Source organism: Lacerta agilis, chromosome 6 (assembly GCF_009819535.1).
Source record: "Lacerta agilis isolate rLacAgi1 chromosome 6, rLacAgi1.pri, whole genome shotgun sequence".
Taxonomy (NCBI): Eukaryota; Metazoa; Chordata; class Lepidosauria; order Squamata; family Lacertidae; genus Lacerta; species Lacerta agilis.
In genome coordinates this window covers 57,749,205-57,765,857 of record NC_046317.1, presented here as the reverse complement: position 1 = coordinate 57,765,857, position 16,653 = coordinate 57,749,205, and the positions used below count along the sequence as shown (strand labels likewise).

At 43.0% G+C, this 16,653-nt stretch overlaps 1 protein-coding gene across 2 annotated transcripts in view; it reads left to right on the top strand.

Annotated features, from left to right (window-relative positions):
* PLXNA2 (plexin A2) overlaps positions 1 to 16,653 on the top strand; it is a 440,886-nt gene that overhangs the window by 392,865 nt on the left and 31,368 nt on the right. For both annotated transcript variants that reach the window (XM_033152909.1, XM_033152910.1), the window contains exons 23-24: positions 12,761 to 12,827; positions 15,217 to 15,363. In XM_033152909.1, coding sequence (XP_033008800.1) covers positions 12,761 to 12,827; positions 15,217 to 15,363 — 214 coding nt within the window. The remainder of the gene's footprint in view (positions 1 to 12,760; positions 12,828 to 15,216; positions 15,364 to 16,653) is intronic.

The following is a 16,653-nucleotide window of genomic DNA, read 5'->3' as shown; positions in this document are numbered from 1 at the left end:
GAGAGGCATTGTTTTCAATATGTCTTCAAGCCACTGGGCAACTGTTCCAAACCATGCATATCTATTTTAATCCAAATGACAGAAAAAGGAAATAGTATGGTCCCTGTAGGTGGGGCATAGCACACCAAATAAAGTTGCACAAATTCTGCATAATGGTACCTACCTTTGGTAGCAATCTCTTCTATTTTATTCCTGTATGGACACACTTTGACTGACACAGAGAGGATCAGAGCCTGGAGACCCATGCTAGCTTCTCATGTTGACTTCACTCTTGGTAGTGATGACTTTTTCTAAAGTCTGAATATTCCATCCCTCTGCATATAACCAGTCCCATTTTACTTGCTAGGAAGGCAGTATCTAGGGTGCAAACCCTACAAAGTTCATTGGATAGCTGCATACAGTTAGGCCTCATCTATGCTAATGAAAGGAAGGGAAGAAAGGAGCAGAAAATATATGAAAGAAAAGCACTGGAGGCAATCATTCTCTTATATCCAGTTTAAGACCTTGCGCAACCACCCGTGAAATCATACGATAGAGTTAACCTCATGTTACTGGAGACAGGAAAGGGAAATGAATTGGCTGCTCATGGCCCCTGGTAGAGAATAGCATTTTTCTTCATGCCACCAGCCCTGTATAGCACAACTGGGACTTTGTGGTGAACTGGCTGCTGAGTCCTAAAGGGGTTCACTTTGATAGATGGATGAGGATAGAATTCCAGAGTCTACCAGATGGGATCTGTGCTTTCCAAAATTCTGACCTCTTTCCACAGAGGAGGGGTTAAAAACACCACAGAACCATCATTCTTACCACTGTCATGAGGTTACACAGGTCCTTAGGTATCAGACACACTCCCCTGCCTTTCCAACCTCCACCTCAATTGCAACCTCCACCTTTCTCCAACCTATTTCATCTTCTATTTGGTCGAGCAAGAGAGTAGCTGTCAAAAGGAGGGAAACAAGATGAAGGGCAAGTATACAGGAAAACATGTTCCCTCGGGAGTTAGGAATGGACAGGAGATTAATCTGAGGGGAGATTCAGGTCAAGGATTCAATACACCTAATTTATCTGAATCTTTGAAGTGACATAGTCCTTATGACAAAGCCACTCAGTGTTATGTTTCTTTGGCCTGTTTCTCATAGAACAGTAGTACATGGGCTAATTTTCGCAGTCAGCAGTAATCTTACAGCCTTCTGTCTGAATGATATTTCACATAACAAACCCCCAAAATAAGATTTGTTGTGTTCAAATACGTTACTAGGTACAGGTTATGCCAGGGAAAGTTAACTCACAGGTTGAAAAGGAGGAAAAGGCATTTACCAAGGCATTTCCCCATGATTTTGTGAAGATGCATGCCCATTTTCTGAATGGCAGCTATTCCATGAGGGCAAGACTTAAGGAGTGTCATGTTGCATTGCATTTTTACATCAGATATGTATCCTAGCCTCTTTGAGTTCTATTTACCCAGTGTTATGATAGAGATAAAAAGAGCACTATAAAGAGGGAGAGCTCAGTTCCAGCCTTTTCCAAAACTTGGCACAGTTCTTTAGAGTTTGGGTAACACAAGAGAGTATTTGTAGCAGAACATATCTAATTCTCTTCTCCCATTTCTATGCAGAGTGAGAAGGCCCTGTGGTTCATATATGTTTGGATTTTAAATGCCATCCAGTGTTCAGCAAGGTGGTAGTTTTGGAGCAATGCCAGGGGGAGAATTTCCTTTCTCTTGTGTCTCTGAATTGTCTAACTATATTGCATGTTACCTAACTTCTTGTTTGGCTCCTTACCCTGGCCCTGCTCAGACATTACAGAAATTGAAAAGGCATAAATAACCAGACAGACAGGGGTAATTTTAGCTGATAGACTGCAATGCTGGACTGCCTTGGTGTTTGGAATAGGTATGTTACTGCTCCAACACAATCCTGTTCTTGTTCCTATCTAGGAATAAGAAAGAGGTGTGATCTTCAGATTCATGAATGGGATTGCCAACAAAAGATATTCTAGCTATTGGTGTAGTGTAACTACTGTAGTAGTAATAGTAGTATGAATTCAGCAACCTGAGAATCTTTGCTTTCATGGAGGGAAACCCTGTTTCTGCTAGTGGAGTGGAACATGGTCATAGAGGGAGTACCGGTAACTCAGCTCAGAAATGGAAGTGCTCTGTCATTCTCCAGGCCCCAATAATTTTTGCAGCTGCAGGAAAGGACAGAAGACTGAATTCTTCTGACAGAGCTGTTAGTAATGACATTTCACTGTTCTCTAAAAATATAAGGCTGATGATCTCAGCATTTCCTTGCATCCTGCCACCGCCACCAGCAGGTTTTCTTCATAATCCAGTGCACCACATCAGAGCCAGCCTGGCAGCTTCATAGCTTCATTCCCAGAGAGACAGAGCACGAGGCAAGAACAACTAGCCCACAGAGGCTGTGTGTGGCAAGCTGTCCTACTGCTCTTGTCTTCTCTTGCCTGCCTAAAGTGTACATGACATGTTTTATTTGACTTTTTCCATGCCAAACCCAGAGTTTTCAGTGCATCCAGTTATGAGCTGTGAAGGCGTCTTGGAGCTGAAAAGGGAAAAGAATTAAGTCAGAAGCAGATGTTTCTCTGCCTGAAGAAGGCTTAGAAAGAAATCCCTGACAGCCTTTCTTGTGGCAGAGTCAGATGCTGGGAAAGTCAACCCTCAGATAACACTAATGCTACTCAAAGTAAAATAAGAACTACTAAACTGGGACAGAGCAGTAGTCCACAGCCCAGGACAGGATCCTGTTGAGCAGTATAGAGCTAGCACAGGAAGCTTTTTGCAACCTGAGAGACACATTCTTTTCTGGGCAATCTTATAGGGGCCACATGCCAGTGATGGGCAGGGCTTAAGGAAAAAATGGGTGGAGCAATGAATGCAAATATTACTTTTGTACAGTAAACTAGCTTCTACACATACTTACACACCCCTTTCTAGCCTTCATCCATGTAAAGAAGGTGTGTTCGACCCCTTAGCCTGAAGTTTCCCATATTACTGGTCGCTCTGCGTCCTAGAGTTTGAATAGGCAGAAATCAAGTATTGCATGGCTGGTGCAGTTTTATTTTCTTTAAGTTACAGAAACATGTCAGGGGTAGTTATCAGAAATCTTCATTACAGGCAGCCATAATGTTCTAGGCTTACTTGATAGGTATGGCTCAATTCCTATAAGCAGCTGGGTCCTGTTCAAGTATCCCTATGAAGTGACCTTTCAAAAGCAGAGGTCAATGCTTGAAAGTGGAGCTACACACTATCATGACACAAATAGTTGTTTTTACCCTGCACTTCAAATACTTTAAAGTATGACCATATTCATACCATGTATTTAAAGCACTGTGATTACACTTTAAGCAGTCATAAAGGTAAAGGTACCCCTGACCATTAGGTCCAGTCGCAGACGACTCTGGGGTTGCGGCGCTCATCTCGCTTTACTGGCTGAGGGAGCTGGCGTACAGCTTCTGGGTCATGTGGCCAGCATGACTAAGCCGCTTCTGGCGAACCAGAGCAGCGCATAGAAACGCCGCTTACCTTCCTGCCAGAGCGGTACCTATTTATCTACTTGCACTTGACGTGCTTTCGAACTGCTAGGTTGGCAGGAGCAGGGACCGAGCAACGGGAGCTAACAGCGTCACGGGGATTTGAACCGCCAAACTTCTGATCGGCAAGGCCTAGGCTCTGTGGTTTAACCCACAGCACCACCCGCATCCCGCAGTCATAGCTTCCCCTAAAAAATCCTGGCAACTGTAGTTTGTTAAGGGTGCTGAGAGTTGTTAAGAGACTCCTATTCCTCTCACAGAACTCCCAATTCCCGAAGTGGTTTAATAATCAATCCCACTTCACAGGAAACTCTGGGAATTGTAGCTCTGTGTGAGGCACTTTTTCCAGCATTAATCATACGATGTAGTTTGCCCTAGGATGCATGAGAAAGCTCCAGTTTGTGCAATACATTGCCTTATGCAAATTGGGACTCTGTACAGGCTTAAACTTCTTCTGAGCTCTCATCAAAATCAGCTGCAGAATAGGTATCAATTTTCATGTAGCTGGATTGAGGAACAGGAGGTCAATCCTGCATGATTTCCAATCAACCCCTCAAGTTTCACACAGAAATTTGTGAAACCCTGTTCTCTTTTTGCAATAGCACCTTTGGTAGAGAATGAGACGCTTAATCTCACGGGTTTGAGTCCCACGTTGGGCAAAAGATTCCTGCATTGTAGATTCCTATAAGTCTATAATTCTATGAACACAAGTTCAGATTTCTAAAATGTATCTTTAATGGAGATTTGTTACCACACCCCGGACTCTGAAACACCTGACCAGACAGAAACCCACATGAAAAAATAGCATTTTTTGCTAAATATGAAGGCTGCCATTCTAACCCCTAAAGAGAGTTAAGATTAGGAGTTGCGCTCTGCTAGCTGGCAGGTGGGGAGGTGTCTCCACTGCCAGTGTAAAGCCTGAAATGGGGCACTGCAGGGATGAAGCATAGCCAGCAATGCACAGGTCTGTTTCCTGGAGAGTAGCCCAATCAGAGCCCCTCTGCTACACTACCCTGGGCCTGGCATAGCAAAAAAGGAATAAAAAAGCCTAGCCACCTTCTGACCTGGACAGTATGAGCAGTTAGGCTCCAGATGCAGTATACTGCTCCATTCCACTGTGTTGCTCCTGCTGGAGATTTGGTTTGCTCTGCTCATGTGAAGATTCTCTGTTTCTTGTACCAGGAATGTTCATGAGGCCCACATTAAACATTAAAACTTCCTTAAACAGGGCTGCCTTTCCTTGACATCTGATGGGAGGGCGTTCCACAGGGCAGGCACCACTACCAATACCTCTTCCTGGTTTCCTGTAACCTCATATCTCGCAGTGAGGGAACCGCCAGAAGGCCCTCAGTGCTGAATCTCAGTGTCCAGGCTGAACGATGGGGGTGGAGACGCTCCTTCAGTTATACAGGACCGAGGCTGTTTAGGGCTTTAAAAGTCAGCACCAACACTTCAATTGTGCTCAGAAACGTACTGGGAGCCAATGCAGGTCTCTCAGGACCGGAGTTATATGGTCCCGGTGGCCACTCCCAGTCACCAGTCCAGCTGCCACATTCTGGATTAATTGCAGTTTCCGAGTCACCTTCAAAGGTAGCACCATGTAGAGCACATTGCAGTAGTCCAAGCGGGAGTAAACTAGAGCATGCACCACTCTGGCGAGACAGTCTGCAGGCAGGAAGGGTCTCAGCCTGCGTACCAGATGGAGCTGGTAGACAGCTGACCTGGACACAGAATTGATCTGTGCCTCCATGGACAACTGTGAGCCCAAAATGACTCCCAGGCTGCACACCTGGTCCTTCAGGGGCACAGTTACCCCATTCAGGACCAGGGAGTCCCCCACCCCTGCCCACCCCCTGTCCCCCAAAAACAGTGCTTCTGTCTTGTCAGGATTCAACCTCAATCTGTTGGCCACAATCCACCCTCCAACCACCTCCAGGCACTCACACAGGACCTTCACCGCCTTCACTGGTTCTGATTTGAAAGAGATGTAGAGCTGGGTATCATCCACATACTGATTAACACCCAGCCCAAACGCCCTGATGATCTCTCCCAGCGGCTTCTTATAGATATTAAAAAGCATGGGGGACAGGACAGAACCCTGAGGCACCCCACAAGTGAGAGCCCAGGGGTCTGAACACACATCCCCCAACACCACTTTCTGGACACGGCCCGTGCGAAAGTGAACATTCCACCTTCTGCTGCTTCACATGCAATCTACAGTTATAGGCCTTCAAATTTAAGAAAATGGTGTGAATATTAAAGCTCAGGGTTAGATCCAGCATATAAACAACCTCAGATATTCACGTGCCACCTTTTTCTTTTGCAAAGAATTCTGGTCTTCAGTGGGGGGAAAAATGAATGGAGTGTAGTTATGAAAGTTAGAGTAGTGTTCTAAACATAAAGTCCATGCGGAGGGCAGGTGAGACCTGGATATTGCAACCCCAAGCGATCCCCGAAGGTCTCACTATGCAGAATGCTTTCCAGCTGTGCATTTAAGACAGTCACCTTCTCCTGCACTTCAGCGCACAGTGTGTTGCATTTCACCTCTTCTGTCCCAGAAATGCAATGCCCGGAGTGCTATACCGCTCTTCCCCTTGCTCCTGCTCTGTTGTTGACTTTGATAGATGACACACTGCTGAGGCTGAGAGGAGGAACCATGAGGTCTGATGAAACCGCAGCAGCAGCTTCAGAAGGGTTAATGAGAAGTAGCAGTTATTCATAAGGCAAGGGAAAGATGCAAGGAGGGAACCAGAGGGAAGAGCAAAACAACTTAAAAGCCTACTCCACTGTGTGAAGATCAAACATTTCAGACAGAAAGCTACAAATAAAGGCCTGTTCCAGCCCTGTGGATCGGCAGACTCCTTGAGTTTTATTTAGTATGCAAAATATTGTGAGATGGAACATTTTGTTCTAAGTTAATAATGAATGAGCAGCCACAAAGTGGGAGATTATTTTATTTTATTTTTGAGATCTGGGATGGAAGCACTTTCTAGCTGGCGTTTGTTTCCCCCTTTCCCACCCCCTTCCCCCTCTGTCTCTCATTACACTTTCCTTTTCAGGAATCTGGGGAAAGTTGATACTAAATGAAATTGCTATGCTTGTACTTAGAACAAGAATCAGACAGGCAGTTCAGAGTCCCAGACAAACCCAAGAAAAAATTAATAAAATACACATTGATTTTTCAGGGAATCTCCTAAACCTCTTTGATTGGCTTAGTTTTATTTCCCTTGCCTCTAGACAGCCAAAGGGCTTTGGTTTCTGGCGTCAGACTTCCTTCCCCCCCCCCGCCCCAAGTTTTTTTTAAAAGCTGGCTCATCTCTGGAGTGTGATTTGCTATCGTTATGTGGTCAATATGAAAAGGATTTTCTTTGAGTCTGGGGATGGTCCCATGCTGCTTTAATCTTTGAGAGCTTATTTAATATTTTTAGAGGCAGATCTATAGCAGTATTTTCAGAGACTGTGGAGCAAAAAGCATACCTGCTGTGTGGGTCAATGCAGTGCTCCAAAGGAGCTGGCTTTCCAGATCAGAAGGTCCTCTTAGCAGATGAGAGAATAGCAGAGATCCCTTCAGAACATGGCAAGCAAGCATTAAGGGAGTGCTTGTGGGACCTCCAGCACAGGCCAGATTTCAGAGATTGCTGAACACAGTAAGATGTGGGTGGCAAAATCATATGCAGAAGATTAGAAACTTACTGTGGGAGCTCAGCGTAATGGGTGAAGAATGTGTATATATTTCTTGCTGGAACTCAGGAAATTAACACCGATTTGGGTGTTCCTTTTTCAGTGATGACATTCGAAATCATTACAGTGGCAACACAACTATAGTGACAATTTTATTTTTATTTTTTTAACAGCCAGTATCCGAAGATCCTTCTCTGTCTAGCCCAAACTTATGGCCTTTCCCCCCTTTGAACAGCCTACTCTCATGCAGTTTCACAAATTGCTTTATGAGATGCCCTTCAGCTGGAAAAGCAAATTACCATGTGTCATGGTCAGGGAGTGGGGCTGTGAGAAAAGCCCCCTTGGGTTCACCCAATTAGTTTCACAGTTATTTAGATCATACCTGATATTTATTGTTTGTTATAGTGACTTTCAGTCTAAGGCTGCAGTCCTCTGAACACTTACTTGTAAGCAAACCCCATTGAACACAGTGGGATTTACTTTTAGTGCTGATTAAACACATACACAGAATCAGGATGCACACCTGGTCCAATAAAAGTTTCTATAAAGGCGGGCTCTGTATCCAGACATTGTTATGCTTAGAGCAGACTTGTTGAAATCACCCACCGAAGTCACAATTATCTCAAGTCCATTTGATTTCAGTGGCTCTGTTCTGAGCTAGTTGAATTCAGTCCAAGGATGAAACGTGGTTAAGATAAACAATAGGATGAGAAACAACATATTTCCCGTTACTTCTTTATGATTGCTGTTGCTCCTAATATTCTTTCTTCATCCTTCTTGTTAGGTATGATAAGTGTGGAAACCAGTTTAAGCTGAATTCTGTACAGATAAACAAAAACTGTGTTAAGTCACAAGATGAGATGTGGTATGATCAAATTGGAGAAAGCTTAAAACTTCCCCTACCCCTGTTCCTCTGTTCAAACTCAAAATTGTTGAACAAACAGTTAGGATAAAGATACAGATTGTTTGCATGTTTGGGACCTAATGATTTGAACTGTTGCGTGCCAGCCACAGATCCCCCATCCTGGCATGCCCAATCAGTAAAGAGGGTAAATAAATGGACATGACAACTGTCTGGGATTTGAAATGGCCACATCTTTATTGATTTCAGGTGTAGGAAGCCTTGGCATAGGCACTTGGCGTATATCCCTCCCAGCCCCACCCTGCTGGGAGGACTGAGGCATGAGGGATTTTGGGGAGGATCCATCGCAAAACACAGGTTTACAGGGATGGCTCCCAAATGCTGAGGGGAGCTCTATGGCCCGCTAGCCCACACAACTGACTCTTTGGACAGAGACTTCCCTCCAGACTCCTCTAATGGGGTACGCTGTTAACGCTGCCACAGGGAGAAAAAGAGGGGGATGAGTCACCACTTCACCACACCCCCGCTTGGATGAAAGACTATAGGATTCCGCCCAAGACCTAAACCTAAACTGCCAAGTTGTGACAAGTGCTATGGGGAAGGCGAAACCTGCCACGCAGGGGAAATTCCTTCCTGGCCCCAAATATGGCGACCGTCAACAGACCACAGCAAAGCCCATCTAGCTGAAAGGGATGAGTTAGCAGAAAGCAGCTACTAGTGAAAGGAGGGGGCAGGGTGGGTGACACTCCTGGTCAACTGGACTGCCACGTGCAGGGTTGGCCGGGCTAAATAGATGGCGGGAGGATCTGAGGGAAGCCTGCCTTCCTCAGGTCCGCTCACCAGGCCACACACCCCAGACGCCGCAGATTGGCTCATTTGACTCCAGGGTTTGACAGGAACCTGAGAGGCTCTGCGGTGGCCGGGGAGGCCACAGAACAAAGGAAAATAGTGCAATGCAGCCTAGCAAGGTGAGAGAACCACACCGGGTTGCAATTGCCGCTCACCGCAGATGGGACGGTAAGCGGCCATTATCAGGATTGTTACAACTTTCTCTCTCTATGGCTTTTTAGAGCATTTGCCCAATGATCTGGATACATATTTTTTTTAATGGACTGGTATATTTGTTTACTGTTGGCTGCTTGTTTATTCAAGGTGTTTCATAGAAGTTAACTATTATTTTTTCTCATTATCAGAAGCATTTTTTTATTAAAAAAAAGGCAAGGTACTTTCCTCTCATCAAATAACAGCTGTTTGTGACGTGGAAATCTTTTGTCTTCACAGTTCCCTACACATTATATACATGTGTCTGTCTATGGAGTAAAAAACCAAACATACAAAAATAGATGGAACTGTAAAGCTATAGTTAATATTTGTTCTGAGGGTCTGTGAATTGTTGGCAAAGAGAAACAATAACATATTCCATATCAACACTATTCCTGGAATGAGGGGCAGACAGGATACATAAAAACATACTGACCTACAGTTTCATATAGTATATAACAATATGGTCTTTACATGGAATCTGACAACAGAATGTGGACTCTGATTCTTGGTTTTCATTTTTTTCAAAAGCAAGTCTGTAATCATAATTACTTTAGACAAATTTCTGTTCCTAGTTCTATCCTGTTTTCTGCCACTCTATCTGCAGCATACTTTCTTTCCTAAAATAGTTAGTATTCTATGAAAACCCAATTCTAACTATGTGTGTGTGTGTGTGTGTGTGTGTGTGTGTGTGTGTGTTTAGATTGAGAAACAGATAGAATTTGAGCAATCTGCTCTGCTTATAGGATTAAGTTTCCATACCCCAGAATTCATTGGCTTGTATAAGTACAGCAGAACCAGATATTATTTAAACTTTGATCCGTACAACATGGGAGATTCCCTAACATTAGTAAACTAGGAAGATTAACCACACTGTCAAGAAAAATATTTGAAGTGGCCTTTGTCACATATTTTCCAAGCTGTCCTACCTGAAATCTTCTAAACAGGAATGCAGCATTCAACACTGCTGAGCAATGGCCCCTCCTTTTTCTATATAAAGAAGAATATCTAGAATATCACCTTCACTCATCAAGTAGCAAAAAAGTCATGCCTGAAACTATTAGAAAAATGTTTGTACCAGTTGTAAGGTAGGAAAAAGTGTTTACTGGATCTCTGGTGACCAGTTACTCTGCCAAAAACGGATTCTTACTAAAGCACTGTATACCGGTACTTCATTGTCATTTGAGAAAGATGCACCCTAGCATATAATTTTAGGACAACGTGCAGCTGAATGATGCATAGCAGTGCTGTTCGTTGCTGGTGGGAAAGTCAGATGGTTAAGCATTGTCACTGATCAGTGTCCTATGGAAGAAAGTCTAAAGACGTTCCACTTATAAAGCATATCATCCTGCCTTGAAAAAGATTCATTTGCAGCATGTTTTCGGCTGGCACAGCTGGTGATAAATTAAGTAGCTCATCTACAGCTGCTCTATGAACACCCTGGCTCAGCACGTAGTGAGAACAGGAACTCTACTCCTTTCATTGACGCATCTTTCAAAATCTTCCCCATTTCCCAGGAACAGAGGCTGTATCACTTTTAAAGAGGGATCGGCAATCCTGCCGTGCCAGCATTAAAAACTATCATTAAGAACCATTGTATTTAAATTAGAGATAATCTTGGACACAATGTGAGGAGCTAGTGCTGGGTGTGGCCCTTGAGAAAAGCTGCAATTTCCCCTGCCATTGTCACTCTGCTGTCCTTGATTGCCACCAGCCACAAATTCCAGTGATTTACTGAGCTACAGGGTATAATTTACACCAAGTGTGAGGAGTTACAGCTCCACCAGGCATCCCCTTCAGAGGGGCTGCTGTGATGGGCTGTCAGCTGGGCTTTGTTACTTTCAGTTCATGAGCAATCTGCATTTACTTCTTGCTGAAAATGTGGGAGGGGCAGAGCAAGGGACAAAAGCTTCAGATTGACTTTCCAATTCCAATTGATCAAAAATCAAGAGTGAGACCTTCCAGCATTCATAAATGATGGCATTAAAGTCAATTTTACTTGTTCCTTCAAACCCCCCCCCCCCCACTTTCTGCTGGAATGCATTGCAATCACATTTTCAGACACCCTGAAGGCGGGAAACTGGCATTTCCTAACAATTACTATTATTACAGGTATTCCATTGGCTCCCACCCTTCCACCAAGGAGCTCCCTGTGGCATTTCAGTTCAGCCTTCCCCAACCTATTGACCACAAGATGCTTTGGGTTATACAACATCCATCAGTTGTGCTGCCTTGGGCCAATAGTTGTTGTAGTGTGGAATATCTAGGATGCAACAGGTTGGGGAAGGCTGTTTTAGCCCCAGAACAACTTTTGTCAGGTAAGCTAGGTTGAGAGAGTATGTCTTACCCAAAGGCCACCCAATGACAGAACTTTGAATTGCACAGGGATTAGGACTCAAATTCTCCATATCGTGAGCCCCAAGAACATTATCTGCTGCTTGGACAAACGAATGCATACTTGCTGTTTCTAAGATTAGCCTTGAAAAATGCACCATTTCTGATGCAATCAGGAGAGGTGTGATGGCCTTTAAAATCTCAGTGTACCATTTTCCTACTTCCAAACTTTAAAAGGCTATTTAACTCTGTGTGTGCTGTTGCTCACATAGCAGGTATTAGGAAAACAGAGTGCCCTTCGCCCAGCAATTGTTAGTTGTGACCAAGACAGCAGCCCTTCTCACAATAAATTGGGGTTCCAACTTGCTTTGTAGTAAGATAAGGCTGCATGTTCCACTGAAAGGAACATTGAATCATTGTAGTTCACAGCTTGATAGATATTAGCACATAGCATATGCAGCAATTAGTATTGCAATAGATCCCTGTTGTAGTTCACGTTTAGTTTTGCCCTCCAAGTACATTGTGGAGTTTATGTTTATCTTTGTTTGAACTATTTTTCTTGCAGCAGATGGCTTTCTGCTACTTAGCGTATTGTCTGCTGCTGTGGTGTTTGTCCATTATTTCATTAAAAAGGAGAAAAAATCTAAAAATAAAAAAATACAGACGGATACACAATTATATTGTGTGATGAAATGCCACATTGTTTGAAATCTGCTGTACAATTACATTAACTTCATTTTTTCTATTGCATTGGTGCCCTGGCACTAATCCCCTGGTTCTGCGAAGAAAAAGATTGTAAAGGGGGGAATCTTTGCAATCATATATTTTTAATTGATTGATTGATTGATTGAATATATATATATATATATATATATATATATATATATATATATACACTGCCCTATACCCGGAGGTCTCAGGGTGGTTCACATAAAAAGATATCGTGCTTAATTTATGAGGGAGGGAGAAGTTAAGCTAGTCCTTACTTTTGGGCTGGGGTATTGTTTAGGTGGTTTGGTTGTTGCTGCTGTTATTGATATTAATATTTTGTATCTTTATTTTTTGATCTTATAATGATTTCTACAGGACTTGTTGGAATTTTTCAATTATGGTTGTGTGCTTTTTGGTGTGTTTTATTTATGACTACTTTTGTTATGTTTGTGATTGTGTAAATCTTTTCATGTTTCAAGCAGCCTTCTAGCCATCTAAAGGCAACATACAAATTAAATTATGATGATCTATTAATTTTTTTATTTTAATGTGAGCTTAATAAAACTCCTTCTCATCTCTTCCCAGGACTGAATCAGTGGCTGAGAAGATGTTGACTAATTGGTTTGCTTTCCTTCTCCACAAATTCCTAAAGGTAAAGAGTCAGCTGCTTCTACCCTGAATTCATTTCCTTTGTTATGTTCTTTTCAAGTTCTTGTTTTCTGTGGTCACCTCCAGAGCATCAGTATTTTGCAGAAAGGATGCAAGCTCATGCCAGAAATGTAGGTTTCCATAATTAAAGTGGATTAAAGTGCTCTGTAACCCCAGCACCCACAAAAAAAACAGGCTTTATGCAGGTAGGTAGCCATGTTGGTTTGCCATAGTCAAAACAAAATTAAAAATTAAAAAAAAATTCCTTCCAGTATGGGGAAATGCATTAGAAGTTTGTGATGAATAAATAAATAATGGGAAGATGTAAAATCACCACATAAGCAGATGAATTCTCGTTGTTGTATCACCTCCTGGCAAACAAATCAGAACAAAAGCTCAATAAAGACCAGACATTGTCTAATCTGCATGTAAGCTTTGTCTTGACCCTTCAAGTGGCTGGAGGAAGTTAAACTCAGAGACAGGGAGTAATAGGAGGAAAGTGTAGAGACCGCCCAGTCCTGTGTACAAATGCAGCTTTGGTTCTCTAATCTGTGAATGGGTTTTTGCCCTCACTAAACTCTGCTATGCATTCTGGGAACTGTTACTATTTGAAAAAGCCATAATTCTGCAAAATAATTCTCAGCACTTTCCATACTCACATGGGGGAAGTCAGGATGATTTAGGATTGTAGTACAGGTGTGTTCTATACCGGTTCCCTTAGCACAATACTTTCTAGATTACAATACAAATCTGAAATGTCACACATGTGTACTCAACAGAGGGAAATCAAGGCACAGATACAACAGATTCAAAGTGAAAAGGGTAGGAAGAAGAAATACTTTACTGGTCTCAAACTGATGCAGTTCAGTTCCCCATTCTCCTATACTGTATCTAATGCATTATCGAGAGCTGGATATTCATATTTTATTTTAGACATTGAATATAGTTTATGGCTACTTCAGATGGCTGCAAATACCTGTTGGCGCCTGTTTGATCTTGTGGTGTTTTATAATGCAGTCCAATAGACAGTTATTCCCCTTTTTATACATTTGATGATTGTGATCAGGGCTTTTTTTCCAGCCGAAGCTCACTGGAGCTCTGTTCTGGCACCTCTCAAATGGGTGCCATTGCCATTCTAAGAGAACAAGGGAGAAGTTCTTGGTGAGCTCCAGCACCTCTTTTACTAGAAAAATAGCACTGATTGAAATTATTGTTTACATAGCACCATCTATATACTTGGTGACTTCCAAAATCCTATAGGTAAAAATAGTGAGGTCCCTGCTCTTCAGGAGCTTGCAATCGAAAATAAAGTGGGGAGGGGGGAGGCAGTAATACAAAGGGTTGAATATGGGCAAATGCAGTTGCACATCTAGTGGATGGATTTGAAGAGTGGTGTCATGGAATTGTAGAACTGTAGAGTTGGAAGGGGCCAGGAAGGTCATCTAGTCCAACCCCCTGTGATGCAGGAATATTTTGCCCAACGTGGGGCTTGAACCAACGACCTTGAGATTAAGACTCTCATGCTTTACTGACTGAGCTTTCCTGAGCTTCCGCATCATGTGGGTTGAGACAGAATAATAAATTTGGCAGCAGAATTTTGGAGCAATGTGAGAAAACTTAGGTATAAAAGGGGGAAGCCAGAGATGAGAATGTTGCAGTAGTCAAGGCTGGAGATTACCACAGAATGAACCAGAGTTTTAGCCAAGAGATCAGAGAGGAGTGGGTGAATTTTTGTAACGACATAAAAAGAAAAGTGGCTTTGTAGCTGATTGAATGTAACAAGGGAGATATTATGTGGCTTCTTTTTCTTGAATTTCTGGTTTATTTAGATACTTCAGTTGTGAATGTTTCATATTTAATGCTTTATTTTATTGCTTTACTATTAATGCTGCTGACCATATTGAAAGCACACATGTTTCGAACATTATTTAGTGATGTACATCCCCAGTAAATTGAGCAATATTATGAACTTACCTCTAGGGCAGGGAATTTGATCTAGTCAGAGTCTTGGCTCCAAACGTGGGTCATTTTGACAGATAGGCAGGATCACCCCATTGTCAGTCACTTGACAGCATATAACACCTATAATGAAACTGACCAGTATAGGTGTTAGGTGTAAAAGCCAGTGTTTGCCTTTTCCTTACTAAATGGTGCATAAAACAAGGACGCATCCTTTCTGGTTACATATTTCTGCAACACATCCTGTAATCTTTAGAAACCAAAACCATGCAAACTCAAATCAGCCAACATTGCTCGTGAGGCTCAATGAATTAAAAAAACCAGGCAGGTTGTGTAGCTGCTTTTAAATTATACTTGTTTGCCATGGTTTCTCTGCCTTTGACAAGTTCTATCTTTATCAGTGTGCAAGTTCTCTTGTGTTCTGTGTCAAACAGGAATGTGCTGGAGAGCCACTCTTCATGTTGTACTGCGCCATCAAGCAACAGATGGAGAAAGGCCCAATTGATGCCATTACGGGGGAGGCACGTTATTCCCTGAGTGAGGACAAGCTGATCCGGCAGCAGATTGAATACAAAACTCTAGTGAGTGGGTGCCTTCTCTGAACAAATTTGGTTGCACCAGCCGTCAGCCGTCATGGGGAACATAATCCCCAGGGCTGGACATAGATTGAATGGGGAAGTTAGGTGGCAATTTTTTCCTGTCCCAGGTGCTCTGTATAATAGTAGAATGTTTTCATGGTGATTCTTATTGTGGAAACTCTGGGTCCATATCCCAGCAGAGAAGCTTCCTGAGAAAAGATGTGAAGCCCAGGCACCTTAGTGAATAGTAATACAGAACTAATACTTTTACTTTTAAGCCAGCCCAATGTTTTTAATGATAGGGAAAATGCCTGAAGATTACATATAGGGTGGGGATAGGCAGTTAGCCATCTCAGCTAGTTCTAACCCTCATTTTCAGAATTGTGGCTGATGTTCCATGATAGTACAGTCATACCTCGTGTTACAAACCCGCCGAACCCGGAAGTACCGGAACAGGTTACTTCCGGGTTTGGCGGTTCGCACATGCGCAGATGTGCAAAATGACATCATGCGCAGAAGCGCCGAATCGCGCAGCGAGCATGCACAGATTCGGCGCTTCAGGATGCAGACCTTTCATGTTATGAACGGGGCTCCGGAACAGATCCCGTTCGTAATCAGAGGTACCATAGTATAGTATAGTATAGTATAGTATAGTATAGTATAGTATAGTATGTTGTATAGTATGTTGTTGTTGTTCAGTCGTTCAGTCGTGTCCGACTCTTCGTGACCCCATGGACCAGAGCACGCCAGGCACGCCTATCCTTCACTGCCTCCGTATAGTATAGTATAGTATAGTATAGTATAGTATAGTATAGTATAGTACAGGTATAGTTGAATTACAAATGAGGAAGGAATATGGGAGGGCGGGAATCACATCCCAGTGTGGACTCACCTGTACAAAACTCTTGGACCAATGTATACATTGTTCCTGGGATGGACATTGGACAAATGTATGGGGGGTGGGGGAACATAGTGAATACCATGAATTCATAGTGACAATCACATTTCCCCTCAGACAATGTACCTAGGCAGGGCAGGGCAACATATCCCAACACCAATATTGCCAGGAGGCATTTGCCACCTTGTTTGCAGCCTGTGTGGAGCCAGTCACACTTCCTAGCAGTTCCAGGTGACTAGGTCCTGTTGGAGAAAGGGGGGGGGATATTGTAAAGCCCCAGACCAGGCATGCCTAAAGTCTGTTTCAGGGGCCTAATCTGGCCCGATTTAATCCAGCCCCCATGGCAGTATATGTCCAGGGGGGAAATCCTTAAAAAAGCTCAACAACTTTGGTCG